The 21,755-nt window shown below is 48.9% G+C and overlaps 1 protein-coding gene across 1 annotated transcript; it reads left to right on the forward strand.

Annotated features, from left to right (window-relative positions):
- Positions 1-19,893: 19,893 nt before the first annotated feature.
- LOC122388469 lies at positions 19,894-20,307 on the forward strand. The gene has a single exon (XM_043379608.1). The coding sequence runs from the start codon at positions 19,894-19,896 to the stop codon at positions 20,305-20,307; it is 414 nt and encodes a 137-aa protein (XP_043235543.1).
- Positions 20,308-21,755: the final 1,448 nt, after the last annotated feature.

The raw sequence follows: 21,755 nt of genomic DNA on the forward strand, positions 1-21,755 counted from the left end.
CAATGGCTTTTTAACGTTTTTGTGTGGAATACACCTCAGATTCGACCTAAAACAAACGGTTTAGCCTCCAGAGAGCAAGAACTCTTAAAATAGCAGTTAATATGAAACATGTTTTCTGCACGTGTAATACCTTTTGACTCAATAAAGGCACATCAATTTTGACAGCATTACGTTCCTCTCGTGAAGACGCGTCGAATGACTTACAATTTTAGTTTTAACTTAAAATGTCATTTTGAAAAGTTGACCTCAGGGTCAGGCCAAGGTCATGATCTGACCGGAAAAAGTTAACATCCCCCTGGTTTGGCGCGAGTTTAACGAGATTAATTTTGCAAGAATCGAGTTACCCTTGTCGATATGCGACCATTTAACTATGATTCGACTTTAAAAGGTCAGCTTGAAACTTTGACCTGAAGGGAGGGATCTGATTCTGACCGGAAACAATTATGTTACTGACCAGTCAGTTGGTCAGATGAGCATAATACAAGGATTTTTCCTCACTCTATATTGTAGCATGTAGAGTGATGCTACAACTACTTAGCAAAAGTCGTTGCCGGAAACTGCTGGTGATCTTTCATGACCTATGACAGCCTCAATGGTAAGAAAATGCCGTCAAGTTACGAGTACGATTTTCAAAAAACGGAAGTAGAACATATAAAACATAAAGCAAATGTGTAAGTAATAAAGCAATCATTACTGCTGCCTAGTGCAACTTTTATAACCGAAACTGTTTATAGACCAATAAGCTTGACATTGTGAGGTCATGAATTGAGCTGTAACTAACCTAATGTTAGGAAAAGAGATAAATGTTAATGTTAATGTTAAATGTTAAGAGATAAATGTTAGATGTAGAACTCGGTGAGCTAGCACATCCCACAGAATTGAAAGAAATCAGTACAACCCTCAACCCTGTGGACCGGACAGTTAGAGATCATTAGAGTTTAGAGATCAGAGATTAGAGATCATTCAATTTTTCCCTGGGTATGTATCAATTTCTGTGACCTGTTAACCTGACATTAAGGCACCGGGACTCGACTTTTAGTGCATGAATAGAATGAATCATATTTCGGCAGCGCACCGTCCCACCGTTTTGGGTCTCAGCCAACTTTGCCGAGGTGGAGAGCCGAAGCCACAATCCATCATCTCGAAAATTATTAAAAAAAAAAAATGGTAAGGTACAGATAAAAATAGCCATAGCTGTTAACGAGTAAGTTCAGACGCATTCGTATACTTTTGACGAGGTCAAAATTGAGGTCACCGAAAGCCTTGAACGGTCAAATTTTCCTTATTTCGACATTTTTGGACACAAAAGCGTATAACTCTTGGGCCAACAAAGCTACAGTGTCGCGAAAAAGCGCATTCCACCTGTTCTTTGATTTTGGTTTTGGCTACGAATACCTATGGCCTAAGATCACCGGCTGTGCCCCAGATGGCAAAGCTGTCAAAATCGATGTCATTGTTGAAAGTTTTTTATGTTTTCTTTTTATTTGAAGCCTTTGCATCAATTCAATACGTATTGTATTTCTACCGACCAGACGTGTCGAATTAAGGAGGATGATTCTTGCATGAAACATCCAGAACACATCACATCCTTGCTTTTGCTCGCTTACAAAATAGGTATACCTATTTTGTAAGCGAGCAAAAGCCATAGGTATCACGCCATAGGTATCCTAGGTACACATAGGATCACCATAGGTATACTTATGGTGATCGCTGGCACAGCCGGAGGTCACGCTCAGGTCTAGTGAGAAACATTACGCAGTGGTTTGTGGAGAGTGCGACCTCAGAAGGTGACGTGGATTTGTCTAGTTCGTGAAAGCCAGTCACTGCACGGCGTTCGCTGTGTTTCGTGGCTTAGCTAGGCTTCGTCAGTACGATCCTGCAGATAGCAGCACTGGCGGCGGGCCCTCAGCGTGGCTAGATGGCGCTGGAGAGGAGAAAAATCGGCACCTATCGGCGAACACCCACAGATGACAGAGAACGGACATAGACAAGGAATCATGCTCCAAACAAAGGAGCCCATGATCCCTCATATCTACCCCAAGGACACAGCTTTCCTTCTCCTTACGACCCAAACAACCCATTCCGAGGTCACCGGCATCCGACGGATACAATACAGGCAGAAGCTCCCACCGGATAAGCCTTTGTGCAGTCTGTTGATCGTCATTCGGTACTGTCGGTGGGTGGACTGTCTCTTGGGACGGGCTCAGCCGCGGCGGAACGGCACGGCACACCATGTCATGGCGGCCGCTCAGACCAATGTCCTCTCGTACGAGTACCTATGGCTTATATCCAGCTGCCCTGCAAATGGTAACACTAGACCGAAGGACCAAATCCATTGCTAAACAAAACAAATGAAAGAAACAGCTACGCAATAGTTACTGCATTGACAATGGTAAGATAACTAACTTTTATATGCCGAGGATCATCAGATACATTCTGCTCACATTCCAAGCAAAAATGCAAATAACTAACCAGTAACTAACCAAATAAGTAACCAGTGGGGCGACTAACGGAGCGAGCGAGAGGGTGGGCCTTGCACGTGCGAAATTTCGAGGGGGAGCCTCCAACTGATTTGTGCACGGCACCTTACTAGCCGGTCTCTAGGGATGTGCCAAATTTGAGCACAATCGGCCCAGCCGTTCTCGAAATCTGGAAGCGGCACCCTGCACGTGCGCACGTGCAAAATGGGTCCCAACTGACTTGTGCACGGCACCCTACTAACTGGTCCCTAACCGTGTACCAAATTTGAGCGCCATCGGTCCAGCCGTTCTCGAGATCTGGAAACGACCCCTGCACGTGCGCACGTGCAGCAGCACCCCAACTCTGGCACATGGATATGCATTGCCTAGTGGGTGCCTACCTACGTGCCAACTTTCAGCGCAATCGGCCAAGTAGTTACCGAGATATTGCAACAATTACAAAACTGACACCTCTTCGTTTTGCGCGTGGCACGTGCATAAGGGGTCACCCACATGCATCGGGAATAGTCCAATACTCGGTAGAAGGAATGAAGCTACCCTACAAAAATTACCGCGTGTAAATCGGTCAAGTGGTTGCTGAGATATAAGCCTCGCAAAAGCGTCCGCACGGCCGGCCGGCCGGCCGCTCATACTCAGAAATCTCCGTTAATCTAAGGAAAGACTCCGCTCGCTTCGCTCGCTCCGTAATAAGTAGGGGAGAGTGGGGCAAAGCGGCCACCCTAACGCTTCTCACGGTGCCAATGCTTGATTTTTAAACTTGGAAAGATTCTTTCTATACCAATGTGATCCCTATTAAGTTGCCTTTCATTTCAACTGCGTTTTATTTCCAAAGGCGTTCACATATGGAAGATATTGACAAAACTTTAAACCTATGCATATTGGCCACTTTGCCCCATACCCTGGGGCAAAGCGGCCACCGGCGTCTTCTCAAGTCCCAATATGAGAAACAAAATATTTGCCTCATGTACGACTAGGGTATTTGATGGTGACAAGGTTTAAGCGAGGATGGATGTTTGCTTTGTTAGCATCCCACCTGTAGGTAAACAAAGAAAGGATTTTCATGAAAAAAACATTTAATGGCATTATTTGGTAACTCATGCAACTGAAAAGTGGCCAAGATGAATGCATGACGACACATTTGAATATAAATAATGTTTTTTATCCAGATGGAAACAACTTATGGCCAATTGGGGGGTGGCCACTTTGCCCCGGCCACTTTGCCCCGCGTATACCGTCCGAGACAAAAATATTCCAGCTTAGCTATTAGTGGGGTAAAAAACATTAAAATTGGTAGAATACATGTACGATAACAATGCAATGCATGGACAAGAACGCTTATAAAAATTCCAAACGGTTATGAAATAACATAACATTTAAAAATTGTAAACATAGTTGGTAACCTGGCAAGAAATGCTTTTCTGTGTTTCACAGAACAATGGTGATGGGCCTGAAACCCCGGTCTGGCTCATTCGAACGACCGTGAAGAGAAGTATAATTGGAAACCATAAATTGGAACTGACGCCAGCTATGAAGGGCTAAAACGATGGGTGGCCGCTTTGCCCCGGGTGGCCGCTTTGCCCCACTCTCCCCTACCCTTGACCTTCTCTCGCCTTGGCTTCTACTTCATTATTTAAGCATTTCTCTGAAAGAGCGAGATCATAGATATATCCGGTCTCCATATCCACAGAACTAACTCTAAATAACTCGTCTAAATACTCGTCTCGTCTCGTCTCGTCTAGAAATTACTCGTCTAAATCCCTGATAACAGCTCTCTCGGCAGGCAGCTGTATGTAGCTGATGTGATCGTCAGTTATAGCGAACGGTCACATCATTCAGAGCACCGGGAAGGACAACTGGCACATAAGAGCATGTCTCCCCGGGCTGACCGTTTGGGTTTGTGGCTGGGTGGCCGCCGTGCTCTCGTCAACAATGTATGTACCCAATGGGATCGCCCACCGCAGCCCACCATCTGGTTTTAGCACGATGCATGGCTCTCCCAGCTCCCTATCCTGTTGTCAACTCAGCAACGGCCATAAAATGAGCCCAATAGGTCGAAAGACTTCAATGCTTCAGTCTCCACTCCACTCCAGAATAGAACAACTTTAGCCAATTCTCGGAAAAATATTGTGATTGCAGGGGAACATTATGTAGGTCTGATCAGGAAGGGACAGTTGGTTTCTCTCACCAACTAAAAGTTACAACGAAGAATTATGGACATGTTGCGAATATACGCCATTATCATCAGGACAAATGTCTGCAGTTCGTATACGCCCATCAACGTAACTTTAGCCGTTGCTCACCGTATAACTATTTCCGCGTTTTTCATTCGCTCGCGGCATGCGGTAGCTGCTGACAAACATTAGCCAGTCTGGTAGCTTGGAGTCTGGAGTGTTGCCCGGGTCACAAATAGCCCTGGGGGCCTCCCAGTGCCTGGGCGGGGCTTGGCCGGGGCAGGCTGCCCAATTGGCAGACACGCCCGTCTGTCCCTCCTGTCTCCTCAGGAGGGGAAGGGGGGGGGGGCATATGCACCCGCCAGACATCTCAGGGTCATGGCAAAGGTCGTCATGGGGTTATGAATAACGCCCCCACCCGCCCAAGGTCACAGCGAAGCGAGCTGCGAGGGGTGAAACACGTAGTCGTCATGCATCTGAAGTGATTGCAAGGATCCTAAGCGATGTCCAATTTAATTATGTCTCATTGGATTTAGAGAATAATTGAAAAATATCAATATGCTTACCCGTGTACCGTGTAACAGAACTATCCCTAATTGTTCAAAAATACGTAGATGATTTTTCGCACTACCATATGAGAGGCATTTTTTCCAGAACGAATTTTTCACAACAGAGCGCACTAAACTGATTCATCATTCATAAACATAACAAATTGCGAACTATTTCCAGTTTCTACCAGTAAGTCATAGAATATAAACACTCATATCTGCTAATTGTTGCACCATTCTTCATCAGCCATGGACTGGCAGATCTGCGTGGTAGTGCGCAGGACAACGACGCACCGGCTCATGTGGCCCGCATTGCATCAGTGTTGATTTAGGGGGAGACTGGACGGTTCCTCGAGGCACGACACAAGATATCCTCGGTGCGGCGTAGGTTATCGTGGTATTTACTTTTGAGTTTGACGAAGCATTGGTGATGCTTAAGGTATATATTATATGAACAAACTTTGGCTTGCTGGTGTGATTGATAAATGGTTGTCCGTGACTGCAGAGGGACGTGGCCAGGTGACCTTAATGACAGGTCAATTTTGATATGCAGCTTTCATGAGCTTCTTCGGTCTGATCATGACCCTAACCAGAAGTTGAATTTTTGACTTGACCTTTAAAGATCAAATTCAGCCGTATTTGAGGTGTCTCGATGAGAAATGACACCATGTTGGAATAATAATGGCAGTTGGCACGCCAGTATTGCCTCAAGTTATAGTGGATATCGTTTTCTTGCTAGTTTCCGCCCTCGAGAGACCAAATCGTTGATCTGAAGTAAGATCTAAGGTCGCAGTGTTTTGCTTCTGTAGCGGTGCTACTGGGCGGCATGGCAGTGCTCATGTGCCGTGTGAGTGACGCGTGGCTGTAAGCGGTGTGATCGTCCGCCTCGGAGGACGACACCGGGTGGGCAGGTGTATCGTCTCCTCTCTAACGCCTGTCTGATTTCCCACTCGGCACTGGCTCCGTCGTCGTGCAGTACAAATTTATTTGAGAGGCTTGCAATTCCCTTACAACATATAGGCTGGGGGGATCCAGAGCGTCGTAAGCCTCGTCGTAGCTGCGACGTGTCGCAAGTTGTGTAGTAAGTCGTTTTTGAAGGGATCAATTGATGAGTAGCGTTACTTAAGTAGTAAAGTCTATCGCAAATAGCCTGATTTGCGACACAACTTACGAATTTGAAATAGCAGTCGTAAGTTGTGTCGCAAGTTGACCTTGCCTTGAGGAAGAGGTCACAGGTCACAGGTCATTCGGGTCATGGTCACGAAATTTACATGGTAGGTGTAAAATTGTTTAAACTTTAGATCCTGAAAATTTGGTTGCAATCCGTTGACGCTAACGCGAGTTATAGAGCTTGAACTGACGGGTCGTCTATGAGGCCTCAATCGGTGCCAGCGAGAGTGTTGAAAATGGTGCATAGTATGTTATATTCACATTTATTGGGGTATTCGGGGATATGAAGTAGCCTAACACCATTCCAGCAACTACTGGCGAATCCAGAAAGGCGGTCTTGGACGTTGCAAGGGGCATCTCCCAAAATATTCTCCCAATTCCAAAAACGACGTGTCCCAGCTGACCCCGATGACCTCCAATGAGCTCTGTGATGACCCCAAGTTGACCTTTTTGACCTGGCCTGTCCCAGATGACCTCCGTGTCATCCTATTGAGCTCTCTGATGACTCCAAGCTGACCTCTGTGACCTGACGTGTCCCAGATGACCCCCATGACCTCCAATAGAGCTATGTGATGACCCCAACATGACCTTTGTGACCTGACGTGTCCCAGATGAACTCCGTGACCTCCAATTGAGCTCTCTGATGACTCCAAGCTGACCTCTGTGACCTAACGTGTCCCAGATGACCTCCATTTGAGCTCTGTGATGACCCCAACTTGACCTCTGTGACCTGGCGTGTCCCATATGACCTCTGTAACCTCTAAGTGACCTCTATGATGACCCCAAGCTAACTTCTGTGACCTGACGTGTCCCAGACGACCCTCATGACCTCCAATAGAGCTCTGTGATGACCCCAAGTTGACCTCTGTTACCTGACGTGTCCCAGATGACCTCCGTGACCTCCAATTGAGCTCTCTAGTGACTCCAAGCTGACCTCTGTGACCTGACGTGTCCCATATGACCTCCAACTGAGCTCTCTGATGACCTTTAGTTGACCTCTGTGACCTGACGTGTCCCATATGACCTCTGTGACCTCTAAGTGACCTCTCTGATGGCACCAAGCTGACCTCTGTGACCTGACGTGTCCCAGATGGCCCCAATGACCTTCAATTGAGCTCTGTGATGACCCCAAGTTGACCTCTGTGACTTGATGTGTCCCAGATGACCTCCGTGACCTCCAATTGAGCTCTGTGATGACCCTAGGTTGACCTCTGTGACTTGACGTGCCCCCAAGTTGCCCTCTGTGACCTGACGTGTCTCAGATTACCTCCGTGGTCTCTAATTGAGCTCTGTGATGACCCCAAGTTGACCTCTGTGACCTGACGTGTCCCAGATGACCTCTGTAACCTCCAATTGTGACCTCCATCTACAAATTTCTTACCTCTCTGTGACCTCAAACTCTCGGAACTCATTTCTTCTAAAGCATCGATTCTAGATGCCCTATAGCCACGAATCTCCTGTGATCGATCCCAAATTTTATGGCAAATCACGTGAGCGTTAGCAACCACAAGTCACCCAGTTAATACAACGCTTCAGAATCAGAGAACATGCTTGACCTTGCTGTCTCATAAGCTCGCAAACCAGAAAGGCGAATGTTCCTTTATGCGTGATAGAGTTTTCGACCTTACTGACGTTTACTACGGGATCAGCTGATCGTGTAGCCTTTTAAATTCTCGAGTAAAGCGGGCATTTAAGCCTCGTCGCAGCTACGTTCTGTCGTATCCTCCGACAAACCCCTCTTTCCTCAACATCCCTCCTTTTTCGCTACGACACAACTTGCGACGGGACATGTGTCGTAACTTGCGACGTGTCGTAGATGGACTTGCGACGCCCTGGATCCCCCCGGCCATAATAGTCTTCACTGCTCGGGGAGGAATGGGTTCAATTTGGAAGGGATGGGATTTGTCACCGGCTGATGAAATTGCTTGGCTTTAAACCCCAGGGCAAGGCCTTCCCATGTTCCCATTTCGTACCCGTTCGATGCTAAGGGCTCCATCCCGTCAGAGAAACAAAATGCAATTCGAGCATGAGTGTCTAGCTCCCACTGGTCCTTAATATAACCATTCGTTACTCCCTTTCATCCGCGCACGCACCATTTACTCGATCATGCATACATCTACGAAGAACATTCGGCTAGACAAACCGACCCTCCCGTTTCCATCTAATCCCCCCAGTGGCGCTGAAATTTGCATGGTTATCTCTTGAGGTGAGTTTATACCCTGTTTGGTACTTCTGCGCGTATAATGAGGTATTAACCCCTTTAAGTCCCTGAATTCTAAGCAAATTGGCACTGGGTGTCCTTCTGACCCCATTTACGTTATTACTCTCTTCCGTTGAAGCTACGTTTCTCGCGCACTCCCGGCCCCTGCCTGCTCTTCAATCACGTGCACTGCCACAGTGCATACATTTCCATCGACTACCTCTCTCTCGCTCGCGCGCACTGCCACAGTGCGGATAATTTCGCCCAAGCTCAAAGGAAACAGCGGTTGTACGCACCTCTGCCGGTCTGTCGACTCGGTGTTGTGGGTGGTCCGGTTGTGCCTCAGTTGAGGGATAAGTTCCTAAATGATAATACTCTCGGCGGAGCCACTCCGCATACTACAACTCTACATTTCCATCGACCACCTCTCTCTCTCGCGCGCGCACTGCCACAGTGCGGATGATTTCGCCCAAGCTCAAAGGAAACAGCGGTTGTACGCACCTCTGCCGGTCTGTCGACTCGGTGTTGTGGGTGGTCCGGTTGTGCTTCAGTTGAGGGATAAGTTCCTAAATGTTTATACTCTCGGCGGAGCCACTCCGCGAAACCATAACTCTGTGTTTCTTCTGAACACCTCGGCGGAGCCACTCCGCGACATTATAACTCGGCAACCTTGCCCTCGTTTATCGCTCTTACACTCTTACACATTAGCCCTAGCCCTTCAAAGTCCGGTCGACACGGACGGCTAGCCGCTCGGTGCCTATGCTATACTTCACGGGAATACGCAGTAGAATTCATCGAGTCACGGAATACTCATTTCCCATCTCGCAGTGATCGACGGCGTCAGCAGAGTCAAAACAGGCACAGGGGCCTGGCTCGAACCAGCCTCTCTCCGGCTAGTTGAATTGTCTAGGTCTCTGACTTACTGTGTTGTAGTATGGTTTTGGCTAGTCGCGTCGATATATGACACAATCGTTGGGGGCAAGATAGTGAATACAATCTAGAGAGGGAGAGAGAGAGAGAGAGAGAGAGAGAGAGAGAGAGAGAGAGAGAGAGAGAGAGAGAGAGGAGAGAGGGAGTGAGAGTGGGAGAGAGAGTGGGAGATAGAGAGAGGGAGAGAGAGAGAGAGAGAGAGAGAGAGAGAGAGAGAGAGAGAGAGAGAGAGAGAGAGAGAGAGAGAGAGAGAGAGAGAGAGAGAGAGAGCGAGAGCGAGAGAGCGAGAGCGAGAGAGAGAGCGAGAGAGATCGGAGTATAAGACAAATTGTCAAGAGGTGGTCCATATCGATGTTTCCCCCGTACGCGCTCAGTTTTGGCTAGGTATTCACGCCCGTTAGGTAAATGTCGCCCTTATCGCCCTTGGCATCACTCCTGATCCTTCTTACACGCATGCCGCTAAACTTTCAGGGTTTTATTCACGCAATACACCTCGGAGTAAAATAAACCAAATTCAAGCGCAGACCTCATGATTTACCAGACGCACCATCGCTTCGATTTTGTTCCAAAACAAAAATAACATCGCGCTATCTGTTACCCAAATCTACACACCCGCGCAGCAAACCTTCCCATCGCACAACGTAATTCGCCATTTCCGACCAGCCCTGACGCAATGATTCGACAGCGATTCAATTGAAAACTGAGTCCCCGAGTCTTATCGAGCCACCCAATAAATTTACCCAATCAACCCATTCTAAATCTTAACACCTTCACGCTTCGTCTCCCCCCCCCCCAAAAAAAAAGAAGCTTACATGGTGTTGTCGCTATGTGCCTAACCCTTACGCTCAGCCCGAGAAGGGTAGCTCTGAACCATCAGCCGGTTGGTGCAAATCACGGAGTGAATATATGAGGGACGGGAGCTGAATGATTGCATGTTGGCAAGGATTGAGCAGACTTCCTTTCTGTGGCAATTCTTACTTGAACGGCGTTGTTGACCAAGCCGGTCACCGAGAGGTCGATGATGATAGCAGTTTGTCCGTTGTCGATGGCTGAGAGCGTGCACTTTCCTCGATCCAGCTCTCGATCACTGTCGTACTGGATCTTCCCTCGCCAGCTGCCGCCCGTCGCGCTCCTCCCGTCGTACTCCCTCCTCCGTGCACTGCCGTGTCCTCTGCGCTCCGCCCAGTCAGACTCGATGCTCCGTGCACTCCGGTGTCCTGTGCACTCCTCGGTCGGACTAGATGCTCCGTGCACTCCGGTGCCCTGTGCACTCCTCGGTACCTCCTCCATGACTGCCTCGTTCCTTTATACCCAGATTACTATCGCGTTGGTGTTCCAGGTGTGATAAGCATGGCTAGATATTCGTCGGTGTGGCGTGATAGGCCTAGTATCTTTATCTGTATGATGACTCATGAGTGGCATCGGTCCTGGTTATTGACTTTCTTCCAGCTGGTTGTAATTGGGCCGGGTGCAGTGCTTATCACTTTTGCTATCTTCTTGCCATCTGTCGTGCACACCTTTGTTCTGCTGGGAAGCTGAGGTACCCTGTCCGGCGTCGGCGCTTTATTGCTTGGTTTGGTTGTAATCACGATATCTCGGGTATTGGTTCATATGTATGGTCCGCCATGGTCATTGAACTTCCCAGCTGTTCCTGTTTTGGCCGAACGCTTGTGATATTAGCGAATTCGTCAGTTATTACTCTGTTTGCTGGACGCTCATTTGTCCCAGCTGCCGTCCAGTATCACAAGTCCCCGACCGTCGGCGTCGCTGCTCGTCAGGTGAATGCCAGATATGGGCATTGGCGTGTCCCACTCTCGGCACGGAACATCTGCTCTTCTGGACGTACATGTTTGCACCTCCGATTCCGCAGGGAGGGTGACTGGGACTTTTGGTTAGCGTCTGTCGGCGACTGATAACTTCGTCGGCGTGAGTGTAATTTTGATGGCTTGACGCCTTCTATTTGCGGCACTTGCGGCATGATACGGCCCGAGGGGTCCCTGCGTCAGCTGTTTCTTGTTTGACATGCTCACACCGGTGTCGATCCACTAGGTCGAGGCGGTGCCGGTGGCGATATCCCAGGCGCAGGTGCAGAGGGTTGGCGCACAGGATGCCGGCCGATTGCGCTTTGGAGAGATAAAGTTCCGTTATGAGCTTTTCCTGTAGATGCGGGCGGGGAGGCGGCAGTGTTTACACCTCTGCAGTGCCAGGTGTAGCCCGTTTTGGCGTGGCCACCCAATTGGCGTGCGACCGATAAGAGGGGTCGGCGCTACGTCGGGTCCAGGTGGGGTAGGCCATCTGCCGCCTGCGCCCTGTTGACCCGCGTTATCCATGAAGGTGTCGGGAATTGAAGCGCCGTTCTTCTCAGATGACTTCACTTTTGCGTGTTTGGCTTTTAGTCTCACACTAATATGCATGCCTTATGATTCTGTCAATTCCTGTAAGCTGTGATTCGAAAAAAATGTGGCTTCCGTCTGTAACGGTGCTGCTGGGCGGCTTGGCGGTGCACACGTGCCGTGTGAGCGACGGGTAGCTGTTAAGCGGCGGTATAACCGTCCGCCTCGGAAGACGACACTGGGTGGGTAGATATATCGTCTCCTCTCTGGCCTGTCTGATTTCCCACTCGGCACTGGCTCCGTCGTCGTGCAGTACAAATTTATTTGAGAGGCTTGCAATTCCCTTACAACATATAGTCTTCACTGCTCGGGGAGGAATGGGTTCAATTTGGAAGGGATGGGATTTGTCACCGGCTGATGAAATTGCTTGGCTTTAAACCCCAGGGCAAGGCCTTCCCATGTTCCCATTACGTATCCGTTCGATGCCAAGGGCTCTATCCCATCAGAGAAATAAAATGCAATTCGAGCATGAGTGTCTAGCTCCCACTGGTCCTTAATATAGCCATTCGTTACTCCCTTTCACCCGCACACGCGTCATTGATTCGGTCATGCATACATCTACGAAGAACATTCGGCTAGACAAACCGACCCTCCCGTTTCCATCTAATCCCTCCAGTGGCGCTGAATTGGCATAGTTATATCCCGAGGTGAGTTTATGCCCTGTTCGATACCTATGTGCGTATAAGGAGGTGTTGACCCCTTTAACCTTCCAGGCGGTGGGGGGGGGGGCAATTTTTTGCCCCCCCTTTAGTTTTTTCGATATATCTCGAGAACCGCTGCGCCGATCGTCACCAAACTTTCAGTACCCTCCCGGGAGCAGCTAGCGCACATGGTGACCAAAAATTTTTCCAATGGCTATGATAGGTTGGCCGCTAATGACGTCAGAGTGACGTCATTTTTGCCATTTTCGACCCAAAAAAAGGTTTCGCGGGAAGAGCTGTCAGGCCTACAGCTTTAGAGATACATAAAAATGTTTCAAACATAAAAGGTGTGGAATCAAAAGGGCTACAAAACTGCTATTTCGGTTTTTTCGATTTTTTTGGATTTTGACCCCCAAAAATCAAAAAATAGATTTTTCGAATATAATAGCCGAAAAATCCAAGAAGTTTTTTGAATTTCGAAAAAACCGGAATATATGTGATAGTCCCTACCGCCTTCTATCTACATACCAAATTTGAGATCGATACCTCCTTTTTTGGCCAAGTTATAGCGAAAAAAACTGTTCAAAATTGATGACGTCAAATTTTCAAACTCAATTTTTAGCAATTCTAGACCTCGTAGCGCAAAACAAAGACCACCATTAGACTCCCCGTGACGATCTGCATCGATTCGATACCCATTTTATGCAAAAATATCAACTTTGAAATTTGACCTTTTTTGACCTGACCTTGACCTGACCTCCACCAGAAAGTGACCTTAACCGTACCTGATGGTCTTATAACCAACACCATTGAGTTGAAAATGAAAAACTGGCCATAAAACATGCATCGCATAACCTTAGTAAAGTTGGGCTCATGTGGTGACCCACGGTGACCTTTGGTGACCTGACCTGTGACCTGACCTGATATGACCGGTGACCTCTAATAGCAACATATGTACTAGACAACTGACGCCTCATCGCTGATTTTCGACAAAATGCGTTTTACTCGGTGTTATAGCGCTTTCCCTAGAAGCCCCGTGAACGGTGAAACATTTTGTCTTTGACCTGACCTGTGACGTCATCGGTGACCCCGAGGTCAATGAAATTTGGTTTCCTCCGACAAATTTGACAGGGCTATCGAACGCCGTTTGAATTTTCCGGATCCGTTCAGTCAGGGGCGGATCCAGAAAATCTCCAAGGGAGGGGCCATTAGAAACCAGGAGGCCCCCCCATAATCCCACCTGTTGGAGGCCCCATCTTCCCACTTGTTGGCCCCCCCCCCCCAAAAAAAAACTGCGTCTATTGAGCTTATCTAGCTGTTCAGGCAACATCTCAACATCTGTGCAGGCTTGGAGGCCCTCTGTGCAGGTTAGGAGGCCCTGTAAAAGTGGTCATCTCTGTGAGCATAAGAGACCTCCAAGTTATGAAAAGCTTTACCAATCTTCTAACAAAGAAGTCTTCTCAGCTAGTCTTCTAAGAAATAACTAAGTGGGTAGGTTAAAAAAAACTCATCGGATTTCGGCCACTTTATTTTTAGGAGGCCCCCTTTTCAGCTTTTTAACTTTTTAAATTTTTATTTTATTTTTGAAAAAAATCGGCCAAGGGGGGGGGCCATGGCCCCCATGGCCCCCCCCCCCTTGTATCCGCGCCTGCGTTCAGTAGTTTCGGAGATACGGGGGGGGCAAAAAAATGCCCCCCCCACCGCGCGGAAGGTGGCTGGTAGGCCCACCGCCTGCCGGGTTAAATCCCTGAATCCTAAGCAAATTGGCACTGGGTGTCCTTCTGACCCCATTTACATTATTACTCTCTTCCATTGAAGCTACGTTTCTCATGCGCTCCCGGCCACTGCCTGCTCTTCAATCGCGTGCACTGCCACAGTGCATACATTTCCATCGACTACCTCTCTCTCGCTCGCGCGCACTGCCACAGTGCGGATAATTTCGCCCAAGCTCAAAGGAAACAACGGTTGTACGCACCTCTGCCGGTCTGTCGACTCGGTGTTGTGGGTGGTCCGGTTGTGCCTCAGTTGAGGGATAAGTTCCTAAATGATAATACTCTCGGCGGAGCCACTCCGCATAACAACTCTACATTTCCATCGACCACCTCTCTCTCTCGCGCGCGCGCGCACTGCCACAGTGCGGATAATTTCGCCCAAGCTCAAAGGAAACAGCGGTTGTACGCACCTCTGCCGGTCTGTCGACTCGGTGTTGTGGGTGGTCCGGTTGTGCTTCAGTTGAGGGATAAGTTCCTAAATGTTTATACTCTCGGCGGAGCCACTCCGCATACTACAACTCTACATTTCCATCGACTACCTCTCTCTCGCTCGCGCGCACTGCCACAGTGCGGATAATTTCGCCCAAGCTCAAAGGAAACAACGGTTGTACGCACCTCTGCCGGTCTGTCGACTCGGTGTTGTGGGTGGTCCGGTTGTGCTTCAGTTGAGGGATAAGTTCCTAAATGTTTATACTCTCGGCGGAGCCACTCCGCGAAACCATAACTCTGTGTTTCTTCTGAACACCTCGGCGGAGCCACTCCGCGACATTATAACTCGGCAACCTTGCCCTCGTTTATCGCTCTTACACTCTTACACATTAGCCCTAGCCCTTCAAAGTCCGGTCGACACGGACGGCTAGCCGCTCGGTGCCTATGCTATACTTCACGGGAATACGCAGTAGAATTCATCGAGTCACGGAATACTCATTTCCCATCTCGCAGTGATCGACGGCGTCAGCAGAGTCAAAACAGGCACAGGGGCCTGGCTCGAACCAGCCTCTCTCCGGCTAGTTGAATTGTCTAGGTCTCTGACTTACTGTGTTGTAGTATGGTTTTGGCTAGTCGCGTCGATATATGGCACAATCGTTGGGGGCAAGATAGTGAATACAATCTAGAGAGGGAGAGAGAGAGAGAGAGAGAGAGAGAGAGAGAGGAGAGAGAGAGAGAGAGAGAGAGAGAGAGAGAGAGAGGAGAGGGAGTGAGAGTGGGAGAGAGAGTGGGAGATAGAGAGAGAGGGAGAGGAGAGAGAGAGAGAGAGAGAGAGAGAGAGAGAGAGAGAGAGAGAGAGAGAGAGAGAGAGAGAGAGAGAGAGAGAGAGAGGAGAGAGAGAGAGAGAGAGAGAGAGAGCGAGAGAGATCGGAGTATAAGACAAATTGTCAAGAGGTGGTCCATATCGATGTTTCCCCGTACGCGCTCAGTTTTGGCTAGGTATTCACGCCCGTTAGGTAAATGTCGCCCTTATCGCCCTTGGCATCACTCCTGATCCTTCTTACACGCATGCCGCTAAACTTTCAGGGTTTTATTCACGCAATACACCTCGGAGTAAAATAAACCAAATTCAAGCGCAGACCTCATGATTTACCAGACGCACCATCGCTTCGATTTTGTTCCAAAACAAAAATAACATCGCGCTATCTGTTACCCAAATCTACACACCCGCGCAGCAAACCTTCCCATCGCACAACGTAATTCGCCATTTCCGACCAGCCCTGACGCAATGATTCGACAGCGATTCAATTGAAAACTGAGTCCCCGAGTCTTATCGAGCCACCCAATAAATTTACCCAATCAACCCATTCTAAATCTTAACACCTTCACGCTTCGTCTCCCCCCCCCCCCCAAAAAAAAGAAGCTTACATGGTGTTGTCGCTATGTGCCTAACCCTTACGCTCAGCCCGAGAAGGGTAGCTCTGAACCATCAGCCGGTTGGTGCAAATCACGGAGTGAATATATGAGGGACGGGAGCTGAATGATTGCATGTTGGCAAGGATTGAGCAGACTTCCTTTCTGTGGCAATTCTTACTTGAACGGCGTTGTTGACCAAGCCGGTCACCGAGAGGTCGATGATGATAGCAGTTTGTCCGTTGTCGATGGCTGAGAGCGTGCACTTTCCTCGATCCAGCTCTCGATCACTGTCGTACTGGATCTTCCCTCGCCAGCTGCCGCCCGTCGCGCTCCTCCCGTCGTACTCCCTCCTCCGTGCACTGCCGTGTCCTCTGCGCTCCGCCCAGTCAGACTCGATGCTCCGTGCACTCCGGTGTCCTGTGCACTCCTCGGTCGGACTAGATGCTCCGTGCACTCCGGTGCCCTGTGCACTCCTCGGTACCTCCTCCATGACTGCCTCGTTCCTTTATACCCAGATTACTATCGCGTTGGTGTTCCAGGTGTGATAAGCATGGCTAGATATTCGTCGGTGTGGCGTGATAGGCCTAGTATCTTTATCTGTATGATGACTCATGAGTGGCATCGGTCCTGGTTATTGACTTTCTTCCAGCTGGTTGTAATTGGGCCGGGTGCAGTGCTTATCACTTTTGCTATCTTCTTGCCATCTGTCGTGCACACCTTTGTTCTGCTGGGAAGCTGAGGTACCCTGTCCGGCGTCGGCGCTTTATTGCTTGGTTTGGTTGTAATCACGATATCTCGGGTATTGGTTCATATGTATGGTCCGCCATGGTCATTGAACTTCCCAGCTGTTCCTGTTTTGGCCGAACGCTTGTGATATTAGCGAATTCGTCAGTTATTACTCTGTTTGCTGGACGCTCATTTGTCCCAGCTGCCGTCCAGTATCACAAGTCCCCGACCGTCGGCGTCGCTGCTCGTCAGGTGAATGCCAGATATGGGCATTGGCGTGTCCCACTCTCGGCACGGAACATCTGCTCTTCTGGACGTACATGTTTGCACCTCCGATTCCGCAGGGAGGGTGACTGGGACTTTTGGTTAGCGTCTGTCGGCGACTGATAACTTCGTCGGCGTGAGTGTAATTTTGATGGCTTGACGCCTTCTATTTGCGGCACTTGCGGCATGATACGGCCCGAGGGGTCCCTGCGTCAGCTGTTTCTTGTTTGACATGCTCACACCGGTGTCGATCCACTATGTCGAGGCAGTGCCGGTGGCGATATCCCAGGCGCAGGTGCAGAGGGTTGGCGCACAGGATGCCGGCCGATTGCGCTTTGGAGAGATAAAGTTCCGTTATGAGCTTTTCCTGTAGATGCGGGCGGGGAGGCGGCAGTGTTTACACCTCTGCAGTGCCAGGTGTAGCCCGTTTTGGCGTGGCCACCCAATTGGCGTGCGACCGATAAGAGGGGTCGGCGCTACGTCGGGTCCAGGTGGGGTAGGCCATCTGCCGCCTGCGCCCTGTTGACCCGCGTTATCCATGAAGGTGTCGGGAATTGAAGCGCCGTTCTTCTCAGATGACTTCACTTTTGCGTGTTTGGCTTTTAGTCTCACACTAATATGCATGCCTTATGATTCTGTCAATTCCTGTAAGCTGTGATTCGAAAAAAAATGTGGCTTCCGTCACACTTCCCCTACGAAACTCCACTACGTACCGAGTCAAATAGCAACAAGAAACACTGCAACTGAAGGAGAGTCGCTTGGCGTCACAAAGGCTTGCGGACTTTGTTTATATCAATTCAGGTCATATCTGCTAGAAGTAAAAGAGCTTCTGAACATTCTTGAAAATGACTTAAATGATTGCAACTAGAAGGAGCTAAGACGGCCGTAGTAATCAATAGCTTTTTAACGTTATTTGGTTAATCATTTGAGTCATTACTTGCATGCATATTGCATGCTGCATAGGTATATTTGTGTTATGTAGCTTTGGGCTTGGATCTCTTTTTTTTTTGTAAAAAGTGGGGCAGCCGGCAGGATCAAATTAATTGGGAAAATATTATTTGGAGGGTGGACCTCGATGAGCAAAGAGAAATAGTGATGTCATTCGATCAATCGTTAATCTAACTAAAAGCACTTATTATAATTCAATTGGATTTCGAAGAGGAATTCTGTAGAGTGAAGCAATGTCTGATTAAAGGGACTATCCCACCTTCTAAAATGTTGTTAAAACCAGTTAAATTGTGCCCGACTTTATAGATTGGATGACCAGGAACACGGTTCTGGCATTTATTTTTCATTAAACATCTTAGGCTTCCCATATTCCAAACACAAACTTTCAAATATGTGACGTCACAGCCCAGAATTACCTCCTTCCCCAGGCCACATTACTGTCATAAAGCTGATTCTTTTTACTCTGTAGGCACCACAACAAAGTTCAGACCAAGTTTTAAGCGATTTTTCAACGAACAAACCCATTTAAATCAGAATGACTAAACGAGGTGACGTCACACTAACGGTCGCTCCATGTTGAAGATAGGGCCTTGTACAAGGCCCATTTTCAAATGAAGGGAACGAATTTCTTCAACACCAAGAGGCCGCGGGGGTTGCAACCTAGATAGATAGTGGTTTCTGAACCTCGCCGCAAACTTGGCTATCTCAACTCAAACCCCATGTGGGATAGTCCCTTTAATTGGAAACATTGACGGTGGAACTTGATGAGCGAAAAATGAAATAAGAGCGTTAGCGATGTTACATTACCAATTGCTAATCTAGAGACACATTGCTGAGGTCATTTGTTGTTAGAGTGTGGGAAATGGGAATTGGGCATTGAGTAAAATCGTCCCCGGGGACAACCTGGTAGCAAACCTGTCTCAAGGCTCACCCATCCTGTCGGACGTGTCAGTGTCACCCTCAAAAGTGCTCCTTTTCACAAAAGGTGCGCAAATGTGGAAACTGTATGCAAACTACCGACTTCAGTCTTCAAACAGTCTCTGTCCCATCCAGTCGTCATTGTCAATGCTAAAAAAGAAGTGAAAGAAGTGTAGAGAGAAGGAGGAGCTGAATCCCAGTAATGTTGTGCCCTCTCGGTTCTATAAATATCCTCAAAGCGGCGGATGACTAGAGCTGAGAGCATGTGCACTCTATCCGCCGCATTTCAGGAGCGCTGAGGCAGACGGTTGGGCCGTCCTTCTGTTTTCTCTCCCATTCCCTGGAGAGCGACGGCGCCCTACTCTGACCTTGACATTGTGCGGCGTAGTATCCGGCGTGGCTGGCCAAGCCACAACACCTTGCAGGAAGGATCAATAGACGGTGGCAGCACGTTGTGTTTACGGTCTACGTTCGCCGGGTGCCGCCGGGCCCGCCCGGTCGGGCCCCTGTTCCGCGGCCACTCATTGGTCCTCTCCGTGGGACTTCTCCACTGACAACCAATCAGCGCTCCGGCGGCGAGGGGGCTGGCAACTTGCCAACTCTGGGATCGATCCTATAGTGGGCGCGCCGCCGCCGCTCGCCAGAAATCGTTGAGCTCGTGAGGCGGAGGGATCAGAAACTGACCACCACGCTGGCACGCACGTGTTTCTTCATCGCTTGAGAACTTGTCTTCGAGCAAGCTGCCTCGTCTGACTGAGTCTCAGAAGTCGCACGGACAGAAGACTTGGCTCTTCTTGTTGCTGCTGGAAGCTTCGGCCCCCCAGTCGCCGGCTCGCGCCTGCGCCCATCGATAACCGATACCGGTGCCGGTCACATACCGACTCGCCATGGCGTTCATGGTACCCGTGCTGCAGAACGACTGGAACCTGTACGGTCCCGGCTCGGCCAAGGGCAGCCGGCGGGGCTCGCAGCAGCCGCAGACCCGCAGCGCGCCTCAGAGCCGGCGCCCGTCGCACGCCAGTGGCCTCAGCCGGCAGACATCAGCCTCGAGCAGCGCCAGCGCTTCCACGGCACCCGGCTTCAGTCTGCAGTACAGCGACAGCCGCGGCGCGCCGGGCACCTCCGGCAGGAAGGCCAGCCACCCGGGCCAGCGCAGCGTCACCTTCGGCCCGCCCAGCCCGCCGAGCTCGCAGAAAGGCGCCGGACGGCCCGCCGAGAAGCACAACTTCCACACCAAGGTGGTGGACAAGCTGATGCGCGTGGTACACCGCGGAGAGAAGGACGGCGCGCGGCGCAGCTGAGAGGACCTCGCCGGCGGGCTGCGGGTGGGTGGACTTGTGGGAGACCTTGTGGTAACTATACGATGACTTGAGGGCAGAGTCAGGTCAGGCTCAAATCGTGAAGGCTGTGAAACATGTAGGTTAAGTTGTAAGCGGTTCCAAGCGGGATATCTATGTCACCTTTGTGTTAATAAACATGTTTTGATTAGAGTAGAATATGTGTTCCGAACGGACTGTACTGGTAGTGTGTTTCAAACGGGTTCAAGTTGTCATACCCGATGATGTGCTATGTGACCGAGTACAATGCTCAGTTAAAATAAGTGACCACAATATTTGTGTGTCAAATCCTTGCGAGGTATTGTGACTTGTGAGGGTGTTACCCATCTGTCATAAGATCGTGCTACATGTTTAAAGTGTGCAATAATTATGCATAATATATGCTAATGCATTCGATGAGTTTCTTTTCTTTTATTCTGAAACATCGATGGAGGTGAGCTATGGCTAGGTCATTTTGAGCATAAGGTCATAAGGACTAAGGAGCATAAGGTCATTTTCTACCATCATAATACTGAAACATCGACATAAAGCACCATTTTTTCTCCAATAAACACCACAATGAGGCTCCAGAGCGAAGCCATTTCAGAAGCAAAGTGATAATCATTCGCTTAGGAATTACAATTTTGAAATGCGAAACGGCATCGCAAGATTGAGCGGTGCCGATGAAGACTGAAGTGACGGTAATCAATTTTAAGATGCCCATTAGTTCTCGGCTCCCTTTCTGGAAACTGCATTTGCTTCACGCCAATCTGTTCTGCTGTTGATAAGAAAGCCCGGACAGGACAGTAATGAGGATTGAGGAAACCAGGCTCCAGACGGTAAGTCCTAAATGATATAAAGCATTTAGACAGGCTTGCGATGCAAATACGTAGTGCGTACCCTCAATTCGGTTCACCGAGACCTACGCTGCAGCTTCCCACATATCAAGACAATGCCGCTGATCCTGTGATCACTTTTTTGCATATTTAAAGGAGCATTAGTCATCAAAATTACACTCGGCGACGTTGTCCAGTAACAGTAGACTGTAGAGATATCTTAACAGTCTCTATGCTCTGCGTAGGGATAGCTTATCAGCCTCTACGCTCTGCATTTACAATTAACTCTTATTTCGTTGATTGTTTGAATTGGAAAGACGCTAATTTGACGCTCTGTTGGCTAGGAAAGACGTTAATTTGTAGTATGTGTGTATGTATATGTCAATATGTCATGCAAGGCAGAGGAAATTTGTGAAAAAGTGCCCGCGCTATATTCGAACGAAACCGAAAAAAACGTACTTGACTCTGTAGGTAAAATGTGTCATATCACCCTTGAAAAAGTGAATAACACGAAACGTTGGGTGGTTTTGGTGTTTTTATCTTACATCAAATACGAATTAACTCTTATTTCCTTCCCACCGAAGCCAGCACCAAATA

The sequence above is a fragment of the Amphibalanus amphitrite genome, unplaced genomic scaffold (genome assembly GCF_019059575.1).
Source record: "Amphibalanus amphitrite isolate SeventyFive unplaced genomic scaffold, NRLGWU_Aamphi_draft 000323F_arrow, whole genome shotgun sequence".
Classification (NCBI taxonomy): Eukaryota; Metazoa; Arthropoda; class Thecostraca; order Balanomorpha; family Balanidae; genus Amphibalanus; species Amphibalanus amphitrite.